This window comes from Leptosomus discolor, chromosome 1 (assembly GCF_034619465.1).
Source record: "Leptosomus discolor isolate bLepDis1 chromosome 1, bLepDis1.hap2, whole genome shotgun sequence".
NCBI classification, from domain to species: domain Eukaryota; kingdom Metazoa; phylum Chordata; class Aves; order Leptosomiformes; family Leptosomidae; genus Leptosomus; species Leptosomus discolor.
The window spans coordinates 121,738,378-121,757,139 of NC_141391.1; the positions used below are offsets into that span (position 1 = coordinate 121,738,378).

At 39.3% G+C, this 18,762-nt stretch overlaps 1 protein-coding gene across 1 annotated transcript in view; it reads left to right on the forward strand.

Annotated features, from left to right (window-relative positions):
- Positions 1-213: 213 nt before the first annotated feature.
- Positions 214-18,762, forward strand: part of GUCA1C (guanylate cyclase activator 1C) — a 34,324-nt gene continuing 15,775 nt past the window's right edge. The window contains exon 1 of the mRNA XM_009956286.1: positions 214-417. Coding sequence (XP_009954588.1) covers positions 214-417 — 204 coding nt within the window. The remainder of the gene's footprint in view (positions 418-18,762) is intronic.

An 18,762-nucleotide genomic window follows, 5' to 3' on the forward strand; every position in this document is an offset into this window, starting at 1 on the left:
GCTCAAGGACTGTAATCAGCTGATAAAACCATGGTGCACTAAAACTGGGCGCCAGTAATCTTGCTAGGGTGCTATATTTACTTAGTCTATATCGGTAGTGATCTGTAAGAGGTTTAAAGTAGCTCTGAAAGGCACAGTTGGTGATTGAATGATCGTCGTTGGGAAGCAAGGATGAACATTTGGATGAATAAATACTGAAAAAGGTTACCTGATATGTTTGATGCCATGGGTGCTGCTGGATCAGCGGATGACATTAATGCTATGGAAATTCACCACTGGTACACAAAATTTATGAAAGAGTGCCCATCTGGACAACTTTGTCTGCATGAATTTAAACATGTCCTGGATCTGCACGGACTTACTCCAGAAGCTAACAGCTACGTTGAACAAGTATTTTATACATTTGACATGAATAAGGTAAGAATTCATTCTTAACTTGCTGGCTTTCTTATGGCTGTATCATTTGATGCATGCAGCAATGTGTCTCAGGGCTGGCAATACTGACTGTTCAGAGGTAATGGAAGTGATTCAGAGGTGATTCAATAGAAAACTACGGGCAAATAAACATGAGTGGCAGGTGAACAATTTTGAATGCTCTCTTCCCAGTACATTTTGCCATTTTGAAAATTGCACACAGTCATTCTAATACATGTTGAATAGTTTCTTATCTTTGAAACACAGATTTTTATTATTATTTTCAGTGTGTGTTAATAATTGGAAGTTTTATTTATATAACTCTACTCGAAAAATCTTTTTTAAAGCAGTGTTTGGCTGGGTCCATAGGTATTAATGCTTTAAAAATATGCAACATAGATGCAATATGATTCCTTCTGTCATCAAATAAAATATTGCTGGATTCATTCCGAGCACCTTCTGTGGCTTAGTTTGGTGTCAGTCAATCCCCTTTTGCAAAGACACATCTGTCTGGTTTTGATCCATCATGTCAAATTTACTGCTTAACATCCTAGGTCATTCCAAAGGCATCCAGCAGCTGTTAGTTGCATCGCTGTCTTACATTCTTCCAACTCAGTGTTCATACAGGTTCCTTCTAGTCATGAGACCCGTCCAGAGGATTCTGTCTTGTTATTTTTCCCTTAAGTCAAAATAACACTTTATATCAAATGCTACAGAAGAAGTGGCGTGTGTTTTGTAATTCCTACAGAAGTGTTTGTCCTTGACTGAAATACTGTTTAGGCTAAATTGTCAATATTACACAATCAAAGTCTGCTTCCAGCTAATAGAAGAGATGGGCCCATCACTGCATAAAATTGTACAGAAATAATTTAAATAAATAAACAAGTCCTTTAGTGTTCTCTACCCATGTCATTCTTCTCAATGAATTCAGAGATGTAATGAAAAATGTGTTATTACATTACATGAATGGCTTTAGTGGCAGGTTAAAACTGGTCCAAATTGTAGCCAGAACAATTCCAGACAGTTTCAATTTCCAGAAATGGCTTTTCTGTTCTTTATTATGAAATTAATTATATTTGTTTCAGAAAATGCTGAGAATATAAGGTACCTTATGTGGTTTTACATCCAATCTTTAATTTCTTGTATGGTGCCCAGTAGACCAAGAATTCCCAGAGTCAGTACCTTGGTTACACCATTTTCCTGTTACACTTATTTCCACACCACACATCCCCATCCCCATCCCCAATCCAGCTTGCTTTTTTGGTATTATGTAGTTCTCTTTCTTACACAGTTTTCAAGTACTGTTCCTACAAAATCATGCTTATCACATGCTCTTCTTTGCTTCCTCCCTGCCAGATGGTTAAATATAATGGAATTTGATTAAGTAGAATCACCTAACCCAATAAATATGCTAATTGCAGTTGGTGAGCAAACTTCAAGTCTATCAATATGAAATCTGACTGGCAGAAATTGTCAGCTTACTGTATTCTTTTCAATTAATAAATCGAGGCGTTATGTTCCCTAGTAAAGCTTTATCAATGCTAACTTTCATGAGTAATGCACAGGGACAATGTTTGAGATCATCTAAGAGGTTTTTCCAGCTTAGCTTTGATGTGTACTGCAAAAAGCCCTTGACATCTCAGTGCTATTGAGAAATATTTGGAAAAAATTACAAAATATATTTTAGAGAAATACTTTCAAAGCAACTAGAGACTTGAGGATGTTTCAGAATGTTAAGCCTGCAGCTTGTTTTAGTTACTTTTCAGAAATCTGCAACGTGAAATGAACACTTCTTGAAAATTGGGCTTCTGTCAAGAGAGCAGTGTAGCATACTAGTGCAGGACCAACCACAGGCACAGGGAAATGGAGTGTTGTCCATGAGATAGCTGAGGGTGGGGAGAGGGAAGAAGAAAGTACCCCTCAAATAAGTTTTGCACCAACAGAAATGCCGAAGAGAACTTGCCACAGCTATTGGTATTGTTCTATATATTTGAAAATATCTATTGTACTCAGCAAATGGTGTGTCCAGTACAGGCAGAGAGTGAAGAATAAATTAGATAGAAACTTTCAGGGTACAGTTGCTCTTCACCACTTGCTCCATTCAGCTTTCTCTACTATTTGTAGTCCTTGTAATACCGAGTGTAATTAAAAATAACAGTTTTCTTCACTTGTTTAAATTATTTATAGTATTGCAAATGTCTATATAGATGCTGGCATTTGCTTTTTATATACTTTTCTATATCTAGTTTATTTAGAGTAACTTTCTGTAAGGAAAAAAATCTTTTGCAAAAGTAGGTAGTCATCCTGTATTAAGACAAGCCGTATGTGAAGCTGAGACCTATCTAAGTAAGGAAACAGCTCCAACAAAGTGGGGAGATTTTGGGGGTTTGGGTTGGGTTTTTGGGTTGTGGTTGGTTTGTGGGTTTTTTTGTCAGGGAGGGGGCATGGGGTGGTGCTGTCTTTTTCTTGGTTAGTTTTTTACAAGCTACTAATCAGACGGCCTCCTCCCCGTACGAATAGGTCAGCACCCAGGGAGTATCTTGCTCAAGTTATCTGATGAGTATTAAGATGTATGCCTTAAGCTTGTCAGGTTATACCCCATCAGAGTTTAACTGTTATATAGTCCTATCAATGAACTTCTGATCCCCTTCTGTTCCCCCATAACTTTTTAATCAGTTGGCATATTTCACTGAAATTTCAAAGAGTAGGTATTTCAGCTAATTAGTTCCTAAAGTTTTCAGAAAAATTGGCAGCTGGGTAGCAGGGGCACACCCAGAATGAATGCCCCACTCATGCAGAATTCAGCTTTTATTCATTGTTTAAGGCAACAGCTGGCTGGCAAAATAATCAGGCACTTGTTTCTTTTTGCCTGGTGAGGATACAGGGTGGAGCTGGGATACTAGGGTACAGAGATTTAGGGGACAAAAGACAAAGTCTGTACAAATCTAGGCTTTTGTTTTGTTGTTCCCAGAAGAGCTTGTTTAATTATTGTTCCATATTAGACAGAGAAAGGTGTTTCAGTGTTTTATCCTTTTGGAAGTCTGCCCCCCCCTACTAATGAAATTAAACAATGACTTGGCCTTTAGGGCTTCATAAAATCCACTATAAAACTGCTTATGCTAGGCTTATAACCTCATTATTTAATAATGAGCTCCCGCTAAAGATCTGATATTCATTTCCAGTTCTGCAAGATGTTGTAACAATCCTCCATTAGCTACTGTCATCTGAGGCATAGATTTTTATTGTATATTTTCTTAATTGAGCTGTTGCAGCAGTAGGCCCAGGAAAAGTCATTTAGAATGCAGGACTGGAATGGCACATTCAGAATAGTCATATACACGAGATTGTATAGTCTGTATTCTTTTGCAGCTGGGAATAATATAAAGAATGTGGCATCTACACCCAGATAAAAGGCTGGCAAGTTTTTTTCCTCATCCAATCTATTTGTACAATTTAGTGTCTGGAAAGGCTTAAACACTTAGAGAAATTAATCAAGTGAAGCAGAATGTTTTGCCTGAATGTTTTACTTTTTCTTTTTTAACAATAGAAAAAAAACCCTATTTTTTGATGAAATAGCAACAGTATAATTTTCAGTGAAATAGCAACACTGTAACTACAAGATTCAGGCACAACACATAGCCTTTAGATAAGCTGTAACTCTGTTTTATTTTTCTCTTGCCTTGAATAAAGTCTTCTGAGAGCCTCACTGAAAAGCCTGTGGCAAATGAGGACCAGGACCTCTCAAACCACATGCCAGGATTTCATACGTTTCCCCTTTGGGAATCAGACCATATCTGTTTAGTTTGATATGACGTGTGTTTTTATCTGTTGTAATGTATGTTTCCTGTGAAGTCATTCTATGGGGCTCCAGGCTGGCCTGGGGAACCGATTTACGTAAGAAAAGGAATGAGCTGTTGGCATACTAGCTTGCCAAGAGTAACACATTTGGGATTTTTATGGCTTGGCACTGGCTTTCTCAGTAACAGTATCCTCATACTATTCTTGATCATTCTGACTATATAGACACTTCTCCAACAAGAGCATGACTTATGTGTAGTACAATCAAAAAGCATTTCTCTTCTGGATTCTGGTCTTAATACAGAAATCCAGCTCAAGACTCCCCTGCATGTTTAGCAGAGCCAAAGGATCTTATTTCAAGATGACTCAGCTCTTTGCAAGTTAGATGAACTAAGTCTTTCTGCCCTCCCTTATACTTCGGTGGAATAACAATCTACCTGGTTTAGTCAGCAGAAACTTTTTAACTCTTTCTTAACAGAATAAGCAAATTTTTTTTAATTGATTTGTGAAAGAAACTACACATAAGTCAAAGTTCTGAAGTGGCATAACATTTAGAGATGCAAAAAGTCATTATTGTTCAGACTGTCCTGCCCACCGTAGTACAACTATATTTTGAAGTTGAAAATTGCAGGATTAGTTTTCTTTTTTTTTTTTTTTCTGAAGTCTATATGTTATTTTTCTTCTGTTAGAGGATCAGACTTTGTCTACTGCCATGACAGTAAAAATCACTGCCAAATCTTTGACACTACTAGATGAGGAAAATAATTTGGGATCTCATATCTTGCAGCATGTATTTTGCTTTTAGGAAGTGAAATTCCAAACAAACAGATTTTGATGTGCTGCAAGCTTCTCCCTGAACCTGAAATTGCTGAAGCTCTATCAGCTTCCTGTTTCTATGATACTGAAAGTGCCATGCTTTAAATATTCAAATTATTATCGCTGAATTATCTGAAAACTCATCACTAAGACTTGTGAACAGAACGCGTGTGTTAAGTGGATTATGCAGATGAATCAATACAATTACTTTTTGGTGCCTCCCCACGCTCTTTCAGTTTCAGAATTATATACATAAGGACACATTCCTAGTTCTTTTTACCTTAAGATTATATGAAAAGTATTTATCACATGCTAGGTTTAATGGGATGTTAAGTCAAATTCAAAGTATGTACTTTTAACTGGAGGGTCATGAAGAGTCTGCCTTCAGTTAAAAAGTCCCCTTCCTGAATTTCACTAACTCTGACGTAGATCCTTTCTTCAGATTCTGGCATGTGAATTTCACTAGTTTTTGTATTTAAATAACCTGATGTTCCCTGTAAGAGATTACCAGAACACTTGTTTTCAATGCTAATGTTACCATGCTTTATGGTCTGTTTATATATTATCTTCCTTCAGGTAGATAAACACTTACTGGCACACACCAGAGTCACCACACACGTCATCAGTATTTTGCAGGATTTATGATTCTCCCTGTTTTCCAAGGGCTGAATGTAAAGCCCTCCAAACAAAGCACAGCAACACCATTTCACAGTCAGGAAGCATTTAAAGTCATCTTAGCCAGTGCTTTTTTAGCGCAAAGGACTGCAAGTTTAGCAAGAGTACCAAGGCTACAAACCTGACACAGGATCTTATACAACATAAGCACAAATGTCATGTTTTGTCTTCAAGACTGCCTCTGCAGAAGCAGGTTGAGCGAGGCAGCTCCAGCCAGGCAGAAGGACCCACCTACTGTCAAGTCTGCTTGCATTCAGAGAGGTCACAAACAATGATTGCATGGAGTTTCTATTTTAACCTAATCCAGATCTGCAGGGATCTTTAAGAATAGTTTCAAAGCTCCTGGTTTGTGGTTGAATTCTAGCTGGAGGTGGGCCAGTGAACATAGGAGCAAACAGTGCAGCGTGGATGGAGAGGAAGGACGGACAGTGCTATGGGTGCCGGGGAATCGGCTGATGATTTTGCTGCAATAGAAAACAGTCGACTGTACCAGAAATTTATGAACCAATGCCCCTCAGGGCAACTTACTCTCCATGAGTTTAAGACAATACTGGGTTTACGTGATATGAACCCTCAGGCAAATAAGTATGTTGAGCAGGTGTTTCACATTTTTGACAAAAATCAGGTAAGAAATTTTCTTGGACTATTTTTATCATTAAATGTATGTGTTGGCGTGAAGAGTAGAGGACTTTGGCCTAGTGATATCAAATAAGAAGCAGTAGGTAACTGGGAATTTTTTTTTCCTCATTAATTTCTAGCAGCTGTGCAGCATTACTTAAACTGAAAAAATTGGATTTGTTGGACTCTTTTCAATGTCATTTATGTTGTTTAAGAGAAGAGCTCTTCAAAAATCTACTAAACAAGTTTGATTACTTATAGATGGGGCTGAACAAGAGTCTTAAAACCCTCATGTTTCCTCCTTTCACTGTTGGAAGGTTGTGTGAATATTTCTGTTTTCACTCTCCTTTTTAAACATTGTTTTCGCCACCATTTCCAAAACAAGAGTCTCTTCAGATCTATTGAGCTGCATTTTTGGACAGTTACAATAATTTGAATCTTTTTTTTTTTCTTTCTTTCTTTTATTATCACCATTTTTATTCTTATTTGGAAAGTTTGTGAGAGAGTAATATAGATGTTTAACTTCTCTACCCACTCCTTAAAAGAAGCAACTTTTAAAGCTGAGTAGTGGAAGGAAGTTAGACTTGAATTGTTGCATAGATGCAAATCAGAAGTCCATGTTAATTCTTCTAAAACATAAACTGAAAGAATCAAGAAACGCAGTGGAAAAAGTACAGACAAAAAAAACAGGCATAGGCAGGAATAAGATAAGTAGCTTTCCAGGAGAGAGAAGAAATAAGTGAAATGTAAAACAAACAAACAAACAAATTAACAAAATTGAGGCACAAATATAAAGAGATGGAAGGAGGAAATAGCATCTCATCCTTTCTTCATACATTAATCGAAACACTTGTGGAACTGCAATGCAAGCTGTGGAGAAAAAGTGTTGAAAAGGTAGTTAAAATCTTAGCGAGAGATTCATTCCCCATCAGAAACAGAGCTGATACTTGGACAAAAACAACATATGGGAAGAAATGTGGTCGTTTGCTCGGCTGCAGTAAGCGTGAGAAGAGGCTGGCGATGGCAGCCACAAGATCCAGCCCTTCGGGGTGTCCCTCCACAGGGCCTGCCTCTCCCGCTGGCCCAGAAAAGCACTTGGACATAGCTATTACTAGACCGAAATACCACCCCGCTTTAGCAACTGCAACAAACCCTTGCCTTGCTAACCGGAGCCACTAGGAGATGCAAATTGCTCAGTGTCTGCTCGGTTTGGGAAAGACTTCAGGCACCAAGAAGGAGAACATCTCCAATCAAAACAATGGTACCTAATTAGGGAAGACAGCTTCTCCTTTTAATTAAATGTTTACTGATGTCTCTCTCTATAGGCTTGGTTTTCCCTTTTCCAAAATGCTTAACTCAGTGGATTTTATTGCTAGTGCGGGGGGAGGGAAAAAGAAAGAAAGAAAGAAAAAGGATGCATTAATATCCAAAGTTCTTCGAGAGAGCTGTGCTTCATAGGCAGATAAAAATAGGAAGCTGGGATTTAGAGTTGTTTAAGGATCTATATGTAACATTATTAACTGGAAAAATCCAATTTGTCTAAGCTGAAATCCTTCATGAAAACAGCCTGTGGCATCAAAATGTCATTGAGGTGGGCATTGATTCAGAGATATTACCCTTAACACAAAGACGTTGGTGACTTTTGAAACAAGAATTTTTTCACATAAATTACTTTTTATAAATTTAAACTAATGGGGGCTTTCCCTTCCCCCCCTTCGCCCTAGATTACCAGCATGCGAAAGTTCAGGGATTTATTTTCTTTTTATTTCTCCTAGTTCAAGCCAGGACATCTTACTTGCCTCTCAGATTTTCCCTAGATGAGAGGACTTTTTCCCTTCATTTCCAATAAGACCACTTAAAAGTTTAACAGTTGTTGCACTGCCTCTCTGTCCTTAATCAGAGGTTGCTAGTCCCGCTTGTAGTTCCCTCGAGGCAAGGAGGTGCAGCTAAGCTCTTGCCAACACTGAGTTCAGGAAAATCAGTGAATTTGCAATAGCCACAAAAATAAAGTATTCCTGACTTATCCTTCTGGCAAAGGAGGATGCATCTCTTTGGTAACTAGGAACTTTGATGGAAATAACAGCTTCAGGAGTGGCCCTCATTTTGTAAAGTCTTTAACTCCAAATGGAAAATGTAGAGCTGGTAAAGTTCATTATGCACGGTCTGCTGGTTATTTATAGATACTAGTGTGCTGTAGCATGTGTGGCTAACACCATGCACAAAATCACATCTGTAAATGGCTAGTATTATGGAAAAAAAAAAGCCTAGGCTAGACTGTGCACAACTAAGATAAGGACAACTGCTTACCTTATAACCAGAACATGTATCATTGTTCTACACTCATAATCTCCATGTTATGAATAATGAAGCAGTAGTATAAAAAGGAAACAGACATAATAGGCTTCTATAGATGTATTTTTAACTTGTCACTGCCTTTTGTTTTGATTTTAAATCCAAACCCAAGGAGTTCATTGTTTGTAGAAGTACAGCAGCAGGCACAGAAGGAATGTGACTGAACTAACAAAGTTATGCCAGTGTTTGATCAGTAGTTTAATGAGAGAACAATTAAGCAATTGGGTGTATATTCCCACACACTTTGATGTGTATGCCATGGTCAAAATGCTATAGAAAGCAGTGACGACCTCTCTTTTCCTCATCCTCATGCTTGAGTTAAGAAGAATTTGGGGAGTCCTCTCCTCTCAGGCAGAGAGATTAGAGCTTGTGTCCCACTAGAAACTTGCCTCATAGGGGAAAAAGCTTTCTGGTTTATGAAGGAGAGGAAAATAATCCTTAAAAGCAACCTACCATTCTGATGGAGATACATAAGAACATTCATAGGAGGAGGAAAGTAGAATTTAGAAGCTAAACACTCATTGAAATAGTTATGAAAGTGTAGAGTGGGTCATAGGGAGAAGATGGTGATACTTCGGACCACAAAGTTTGGGACTTAAGAAAAAAAAAAAAGTTAAAGCCTTCATGGGGTAAATTTTCTGACCACGATAGGCCATTCCAGCTCTTCCTAGAGGATAACATTCTCTTTCTACAATTTTGTATTTTGTCCAGATGACTGTCTTTCATTTGTGCAGCCTAGGTAGTCCCTCTGCAAACACTTCACCCAGGTCTGCCTGAGCTGGGAGGTACAGTGCATCTACCTTGAGAATCTGAAGGTGGCTAGAGATGAGGAGTAGCCATGTGCCTGTAGGGAGCTAGCAATTAATTTTACAGAGGGAGATGCCAGGACACGGGGAAGGAAACTATGCTTCTAAGTCAGCTGGCTAAGCAGGGACATGGGAATGCTCACAATGGTGCTTTCTCTGGTCCTGCCCAGGCAGCTCCCCTCTGCAAATGAAATGAGCAATGGTAGATCTCTGTACGCACTCAGCACCAGCCAGATCCAGTATCTGGTAGCAGTGGAGTGCAGGGAAGAAAAGGGATGGAAGAAGAGAGAGATGGGGTTAAGTCCAGAAGCACAAGCTGAGTCACGCGGGAGGGAGAAATGGCACTTTTCAGAGCAAACAGCAAGTAGAAATTACAGAGGAAGGAAAAAAGGAGTGGGGCTGGAGTGAGCTGGACTGGATTCAAAAACCAAGAGGAAAAGACAAAAAGTTAATTGGGAAAGATGACACAAATTTAGGTAAAAATCTGTAGAAAAGCTTTTTATTCAAATGCATTTAAAACTCGGCATTTGCCACTTCAACCACTAGCAGTGGTCTTTTTTGATTTATCCTTCTAACAGGTAGTATTCAGCTGAATCTGTCAGAGTGGAACGATGTGTGACCTCCTTCTTTCACAACACAGGGATTTAGGATCCGCTGCCTACTACTGCTTTCACAATAGCCAAGACAAAGAGAATGTCATCTTTGTTATTTTACTTTTCTGCCATTTTTCATATCAAGGTAGCTCCTGATCACCCTGCTGTGAAGGTGGTGTTTGTTTGTTTGTTTATTTTTTAAAAAGAAGCAATCTCTATTTTCAAACTCTGTGAAAAGACTACTTCTTTTTAACTTTTAAAGAAATCTACATTACATCATCCCTTCCAAAACTGCTGAGATTTTACACCATTTTCAGAGCAAGACTAGAATCTGAATTTTTTTTCCTCATGTTTCCCTGCAGAGACAGTTTTGCTTTATCTGCAGCGTGCATTTCCTGTGCGCCCCATGTTCTTCCAGTTTAGCAACAACCTGTCCTTGAACCAGCAGTCTTCTTTATTACAGGACTGTCATTTTCAATGCATGTACATAGTCCCACTGTTGCCTGTTTGTATCTTTTTCTTAACTCCCTGAATACTGTACAGACTCCAGAAAACTTCTTGGCATCTCTAATGTAGATCTCAACAGATACTGTAATTTTATCTTCATCATTCAGCATCAGTTCAGTTTGCTACAGATAGCTCATTTGGAACTGCTTCACTGGGCTTCCTACATACAAACAAGTCTCTATACCCATTGTTTCAATGTTGTTTGAAATGGCTTTGCTATATTAATTTCTTCAGTTCAGCTCCACATTGTCACAAATTTTTCTATTTTTATTTATAAAAGTAGAAATGCTCCATTGCCTTTGGCTTCTGGAACACATGATTTCTGTAGAATTTCTACTATCTTGGCACATATTCATCTGTGAGTTTATTAAGTGCTCTCAAGCTATGCAGCAGGTTATAAATTTTAGTCTTTTTGTGCCCCATAAAACTCACCTTATTTTTTTTGTCAGGTGTAATATCACCTATTATATACTGTTCCAGTCCCCTACCAGGAGTGAGGGATGCTGTGAAACTAAATTATAAATCAGATCACTTTTTCCCCAAGCATTTTTGCTGTCTTTTACAGCAATAGTTATTGTTATTAAACTAAAGGGATCCTGAAAACAGATATTGCCTTAAAATCATACCAACTTTAATTTAATATTCTGTTGTGGGGTTTTTTTTACCTGAATGTATAAGATATGACAAAAATCTGACTTCTAAGGCCCTATCTTTAAGTCAGTGCAGTGGTCTCTCTCATGTGCCTCAGTCACCATGGGTACGCTTCCCCAAGACTTGCTATTTGGAAACAAGTAGCAGAGGAAGTGTGTGGTTTTCCTGAGGGTGCGGGAGAAAATAGCAGGGAGGTGAGAGGAATCAGTAGATGTGAACAGCTCCCAAGTTCCATGTGCCTAAGTGGGATCCTATGAACAGTGTTTGCACAAGGTCATGTGAAGAGATGTGAGACAGCTGTCATTGTCCAAGTAGAAAAGATAAAAGAGGAAGGATGACTAGCACTGGGTGAGTTACTGATGGACAGTTCTTAACCTAACATATCATGTAAAGTTTGCAGCCTGCTTAAGTCATGTTCCTGGTACCTTGTCTTTCTCTGGTGTTTGACACAATGACTGGTCATTGCTTTAAGAGCAGGGCATGATGGCTGAACAAGAAAATTCAGGATTTTTGCCAGACTGTGCATACCCAAGAGGTCTGTCTGCTTATTTCCTTTCACTTCCCTTGTCCTCACTTCCTTTTGAATCACATTCACTGCTCCAGCTGGCACTCGCCTTCAGAGGAGATGCCCACACAAGGTGTGTCCCCACTCGCCCTCAGTCACTGGATCACACAGCAGCTCTAGGGCTCAGAGATGGTCTCTGAGAGAAAGACAACACACCAGCTACTCAGTTTGCTGGATGTTCTTTGCCTACTGAACCGGTTTTGGCTAAACCAATGAAAATGTCTGTATCTTCCTCTTTAATCTTCAAAAGTTCATGGGCACTTGAGGAGTGTTCAAGCTTTCTTACTTGTATGCCACAGTTTGAAGTGTATGATATTAAACTTAATGATATCCTTGTGGAGAGAGCTGTAGCATAGCCCATTAAGAGTCTGGGAGGCCTTCTCAAGAATTCACCTGATCCTATAAGGAATATCGTGTCCAGTTCTGGGCCCCTCCGTTCAACAAGGACAGGGAACTGCTTGAAAGAGTCCAGCGCATGGCCACAGAGATGATTGAGGGGGTGGACCATCGCCCTTCTGATGAAAGGCTGAGGGAGCTGGGTCTCTTCAGCTTGGGGAAGACGAGACTGAGGGGTGACCTCATCAATGTTTATAAATACGTAAAGGGCGAGTGTCAGGAGGATGGAGCTGGGCTCGTGTTGGTGATGGTCAATGATAGGACAAGGGGCAACAGGTGCAAGCTGGAGCACAGGAGGTTCCACATTAACATAAGGAAAAACTTTTTCACTGTGCGGGTGACAGCACACTGGAACAGGCTGCCCAGAGAGGCTGTGGAGTCTCCTTCTCTGGGGACATTCAAAACACGCCTGGAGGCATTCCTGTGTGACCTACTCTAGGTGGTCCTGTTTTGGCAGGGGGGTTGGACTAGATGATCTTTCGAGGTCCCTTCCAACCCCTAACATTCTGTGTGATTGCCCTCCAGATTAAGTTGGGCTGGAGGGAGTTAGCCATTTTTCATGAGGCATTCAGCACCTCCCAGGACTGTGCTCTTTAACTCCACCGTGTGATTACAAATGAAAAGGATAAGCAAGTGGGAGTGTCCTGTTCCTGTTCCTATAGTTTAAACTGCCACTTACAGCTCCAAATTTGTCTGTGCTATAGTAATGCTCCTGAACTGCTCATCTCCTTGTATAGAAGCTAATCAGTACAGAAGTATTACTGATACCTAACCCCCTCCCTGAGCTTACAGAGGAAGAAGAAATACAGATCCTGAAAGCTGGACTACATCACTAACCAACAGCAAGGAAACTTGTGTTTAATTTACTTATCATACTAAGTTGATTCTTGTTAAAGATGTTACTGTAAAAGATTCCTCTTTCGCTCAGGTTCTGTCACAAGGCTGGTGACCAAAATAGTGTTTTACTGGGCACCCATGCTGAGAGGGAGGAAGTAGGACACAATTGCACACAGACACCACACAGCATATTCATGATAAGAAGTGCATCAAGGAGAAGTCCAAAGGACTCTGTTTTCAGACAGGCTTAATCCACCTACAACAGAGAGAATGTAATAATAGGCATGTCTGTTTGCACTCTCAACCTTTTCCACCCTTATTTACAGTAAAAATTGTAGATATTCTTTACATCAAATCCAGGATTAGACTTTTATATATTGCTAATAGTTTGCATATAATTCAGAGTCAACCACTTTGAGGATCTCCTAATTTTTCTTTTTTAATATGCATGTTTGTAGTCAGTGGTAGAGTGGATTTTCTGAACAATAATTTGAGCGTGGCTCTCTTGACTTCTACTTTAGCCACATTCTGAAATCCCATCTGATTTAGAACTAGGTATTAAAGGTAATCACATGAGTACAGATAGTCACTAAATAAAAATAGACATTTAAGCTGTAAGAGGTTTACCATGGCCATTTAAACGCAGTATTTGTCAGAGTTCTGGTCATCAGCAAGACTCTGAACCTGAGAGATACACATGTGAATATAAAAAAGAGAGACACTTTCTTCATAATAACATGGGCGCCAATGAATCATTACCAGGTGATGGCCCTGCCCCAGAGATGCACCATTATTACAGCAAATTTATGAGAGAATGTCCATCTGGGCAGCTCAGTCTGCACGAATTCAAGAAACTCCTGGGTCTGCAAGGGCTGGATCCACAGGGAGATTTATACATTAAGCGAGTGTTTGACATCTTTGATCTGAACCAGGTAAACCTTCTTTTCTTTATTTCTTTAATCTTATACTATTGCTTTGTTTGTAAGTTGTAGCCTGCAGGCTCTTTGTGCTTTGCTCACAAAACTGCTATGTAGACAAGGTTGCCATTATGGTGCACCACAAGTGAAGAAGTAGGACTGTGCTTTGAGGGCTTTGAGTAGGACTCTTGTTAGCACTTTCCAGGGGTACTTAAAGAATGTCAAGAAACAATTCTGAAACAAGATGTAATTTGCAGTTCATTGGTTATTAATCTATCCTTTGCTTATCTTGTGCTTGTATATAAGCATATGAAAATATTGGTTAATAAGGTTTTACAACAATGTTAGACAGAGGGGAAAATATGATCTGCATTTAACCAATGAAGAAATGCAGTGTAGATAGGAGATTTGCCCAAAGTGCTGTATTGAACCTGTGGCAGAGAGGAAAATGTAACTCTGATGAGGAGATCACATACAGTGTCCAAGTTACAACACCAAACAGACTACCAAATGAAGAGGTCAAGCAGCTTCTCCAGGCTGTATTTCTAATTTACTCCCTGCAATAATTGCTGGCGATTGCAATCAGCTCTCCATAATGTAACTGGCTCACAGACAGACAATATATATTTTCCTTAGGTATACAGACAAGACCAAAGTTATGGTCATCTGGTATTTGTGTGTATGTACTACCTTTCACTAGGCGTAGAAGACCTTAGACCATGTTGTTGTGGAGGGAGAGGGCAAAAGACATCAGAGGATCTAACTGAGAGACCAGCAGACCAGTGTGAGTTTCTTGAGTGCAGACTCATGCTTGTAAGGTCCTGGAGCTGGCCACCTTGAGCCCTCCGCTCATTGCAATGCTGGAGTGTCCCAGGGCACTGCCCATCAGCATATGCTCTGCAGAACTGTGAAAATCTTCAGATTTGTGAGACTTCAGATTCTGGATTTTAATGCCAAAGTCAGGAGAGTGGAATAAAAGCAGGTTTCAGAAAGAGCATTTGCTCATCTTTAGTTGCTGTGGCAGTGGCCAAACATACTGAAAACAAAGTGGGAACCCTCTGCTAATTGTTACTTCTCTATCTGGTGTTTCAGAGTTGTGTCACCCTGCTCTGCAGGTTGTCATCACTCTCATATATGAAGTGATCAAGTTGTCAGATAGCAAAATAACTTTTACCATAAGACGTAGAGGGTAGATGCTTGGGGGAGACTTAATACATGTGTTTTAAACATAGAGGGATGGTGTGTATAGTGTGGAGGACAGAGGCAGGAGGAGCTGCACTGGGATTGTTACCTGGAAAACACGCTGTCTTTTTAGTATGACTTTCAGGATCCCCATCCTGAAAAATCTCAGCTGCTTCATCTCTGCAACTGAACTCCTTTTACTAGGAACTTTCTTGCTGCATCTTTCTGGACTTTATCTTATCAGTGTCTTCATCCTCATTGTTCTCAGATGAACCAAGATCAAGGCTAAAGGATGGAAAAACAGGGTAATGACCAGGAATTCAATCTCTCAGAAAAACTGCTTCATCACCCATCATATTGCTAACCATCATACCTTTCAGGAACACATCCTTAGGTGACAGCAGGGTATGGTTGTATAGTCAATACAAGAGAAAGCATTTCCCCCTACTGTCTTCTCCCATGTCTCTATTTTGTAATGCTTGGGGTCACAGATACAAGACCTATGAGGGCTGGACCGCTTGATTACAGCAAACTGGGCAGGTTGCAATAGCAGTCCTTCCTCCAGAAAAGACCATGTGTGTCCCCCACCAGCACTTCACCATCTGCCAAACAGGGACTGGGCCACTCAAGCAGAGCAAATCTATGTGTTTGCCAGCCTTCACAGCTAAGGACTTCTCCAAACTACTGCATGCATAGCCATTGACAGAGATTATGGTCCTTGAACACCTCTTGCAGGCTCTTAGCATGGCACCTCTTCCATTCCCTACAGATATTCTTTTTTTTTTTTTTTTTTTTCAGATGCTTCATACCTAGGTTTGCTGAAAATTTCAGCTCTCTATGTAATGTGGAGTTGAGCTGTGGTTACAGCAACCTGCAGATTAGCTTCCAAGCTAAAACAAAAATGAAGAAAAAACAAACAAACAGAAATTAAGTAAACAAATGGGTATTAAACACTACAGCACCTGGGAATCATGCTAGAGTGCAGCAAAGCTCAGAAATCTATGCTGACCACTAGCCTGTGAGCATTTGTAAAGGTATGTTAGGTATTGAGAGGATCAACCTTGCTAAAGAAGGATGTTAGGCAAACAAAACTAAATCTGGCATATTTGAGACCAGTAGAGATTTTCATTCAGAATAAAAATGGAAAGGAACAATTTAAGATGTAAGATTTATATCCTGAGCCCATGATGACTTTTTAGAGAACTTTACAGATTTTTTGTATTTTAATCTCTATTCAGTATAATGATTGCATTTCTGTTACCATATAGCCTTTGTTTCTTTTTCTACCATTAACAGCACTCTGCTTTCATAAGTTTAATTGTATTTTTTTTCCTTTATTACCAAGAATATTGACTACTATTTTTAAGGTGTACTTTTAGAAATAACAAGTATCAATCAATCACTTTTCAAGTGCATGGCTATGATGCTTTTTGTGTCGTTAAGGTGAGAATAAACTGGCAACAGACCAGCCTGTCAGGGTAGGAGGAAGGAACATTGTAAGTTATTGATGAGGTAAAATAAGAGGATCTCCTTATTCCATACACTCATTTTATGTCCTACACCCTTTCTACAGCTTTTTCTCCTCCCCAAGGTTTTTGGCAGAAATGTAGGTTTAATCTTGAAAAGTGTTTTTAGTTAACTGCAGATATGCGAAGAGTGGCCAAGGCATGGCTGACTGGGAGTATCACACTGTGGGCTCTGAAATGGCAGCTATGATTGTATAAATAAGGGGTCATGATCCTTCCATGACTTTATGTAGAACATTAAGACACTGTGCAGTATTAAAAGATGATAAACTTTCACCTCCAAGCCACAGCAGTTGATGGATGCAAGTGGCTGCATGGATAACGCATGAATTCAGAAATAATTTGGTCATTATGACCTTTAAAGGTCCCTTCCAACCCACACTATTCTATGATTCTAAGATTTGAGTTTTTGCTTACATTCAGTTTCCTTTCAGTACTATAGCAACTTCTCGGGTTTGTAGATCAAAATTTTATTTCCTTTGCTACTGTATTCTTGTCTGGTTCTTGCTTTCTAATAAGCAGGCCATTATCCCAGTGAGTGGTGAAGTATAGAAAACCTCTTCATAGAAATTATTTTCTTTCTCTTACTAGTACCCTTTATATAGCAGTGCTCTTCAACTAGACAGCTAGAAAACATGAACCTTCTCCCATGTTTCCCTCAGCTAACTTTTATAGACATATGACCTGATTTTTTCTTCCTTATCTAACATTTTGTGGCTAGAAAATACCATGGTTTAATAATAGGCCTTTTACAGTTTAAAATAGTTATGAATTCTATTGCTGAAGCTTATATATAAAAGCATATAGTTTGAGGACTATTTTACAATTGATCTAAATCTAAAGAAACTCATTCTGGAAAACTTAAGTAATGTAACATCATCTTCTACTCCCAACATAAAACGTATTTTTCTCATGTAGGCTTCTGTTTTCTCACAAATAGGAATCTGCTCAGAAAGCTCTGCTAAAGTATTAGGCCTGAGATTAATCTACATCCTAATTATCGTGGCCTAATGCTCCTTGAGTTAAATTGAGGTCATCCACGCTTGGAGGTATTCTATCACAGAATAAGATGATAAAACAGTCTTAAAAGGTGCATAGACTTTCTCCTCTGTGTTTCATGTATGCCCAGTTTAAAATCTCTAGCAGGTAAGGTGTGGAATATTAACCTTATAGGATGCCAGTGGGACTTGCAGGGGGCAGGTAATTACAGTTGTGAATCGCATTTCACCTACTTGTTAGCCTTGCTGCTTCCAGCTGAAGTCTGTTACAGACATCCTTCTGCTACTTAGGATTTCCATTTTAAACAACCAACTTGCCAGTAAACTGGAAACAGTTAAAAAGGAATTGTGGCAGCATGGTAGCATTTTTTGACAATTTGTGATAGAATGAAAGCCTAGTTGAAGCTTGTTTCACTCATGTCATCCATTCAAATACCAACAGGAATTCAGTTGCAAGCCAAACCTTATCATTCCCAGGATTTCTTCAGGTTAGACATAACAGAGTAGTTTATCTCCCCGCTCATTAAAATGACTATAGTCAGTGGACGTAGGACAGGGAGGGATACATCCTCACAGCACAATTCAATATCATGTAGAGACTGAGATTACCTCTGGTCTTGGCAGCAGGCAGACCATGTAAGCTCACAGCATTGCACTAATATACTGTGCCAAAGAGGCAACGCTACCGTGGCTGTATGGCTTCTTGGATTCATTTATCTCGTGTGTTTATACGTGGTAGAGGATAGTACTGTACAAGCATTCACGTCTCTGGCTCAACAGAGTGCACCTGTTCAATATATAAAAGCTGTTTCCAGTCAGTGCCTGTTTCGATTGGAGATTAGCAACATAGGCTATGACCAAAAATCTTTCTCCTCAGGAACAAATAAATAAATGCTAACCATTTCTGGTATATCTCTTGTGCAGACTACCAGCTGTTTCACGATTAAATGACCTTACACACCAAGTATGCAGATGTCTTTAATTTTTCCATGTTTCTTAAAAACAAAGGTTCTATGTTAAGACTTTTCATCCCTTCCTTGACCTCTGTGGGATGCTTTGTTAATAATTAAATAAACAAACAAACAAATACATAAATATGCTAGTGAAGTTT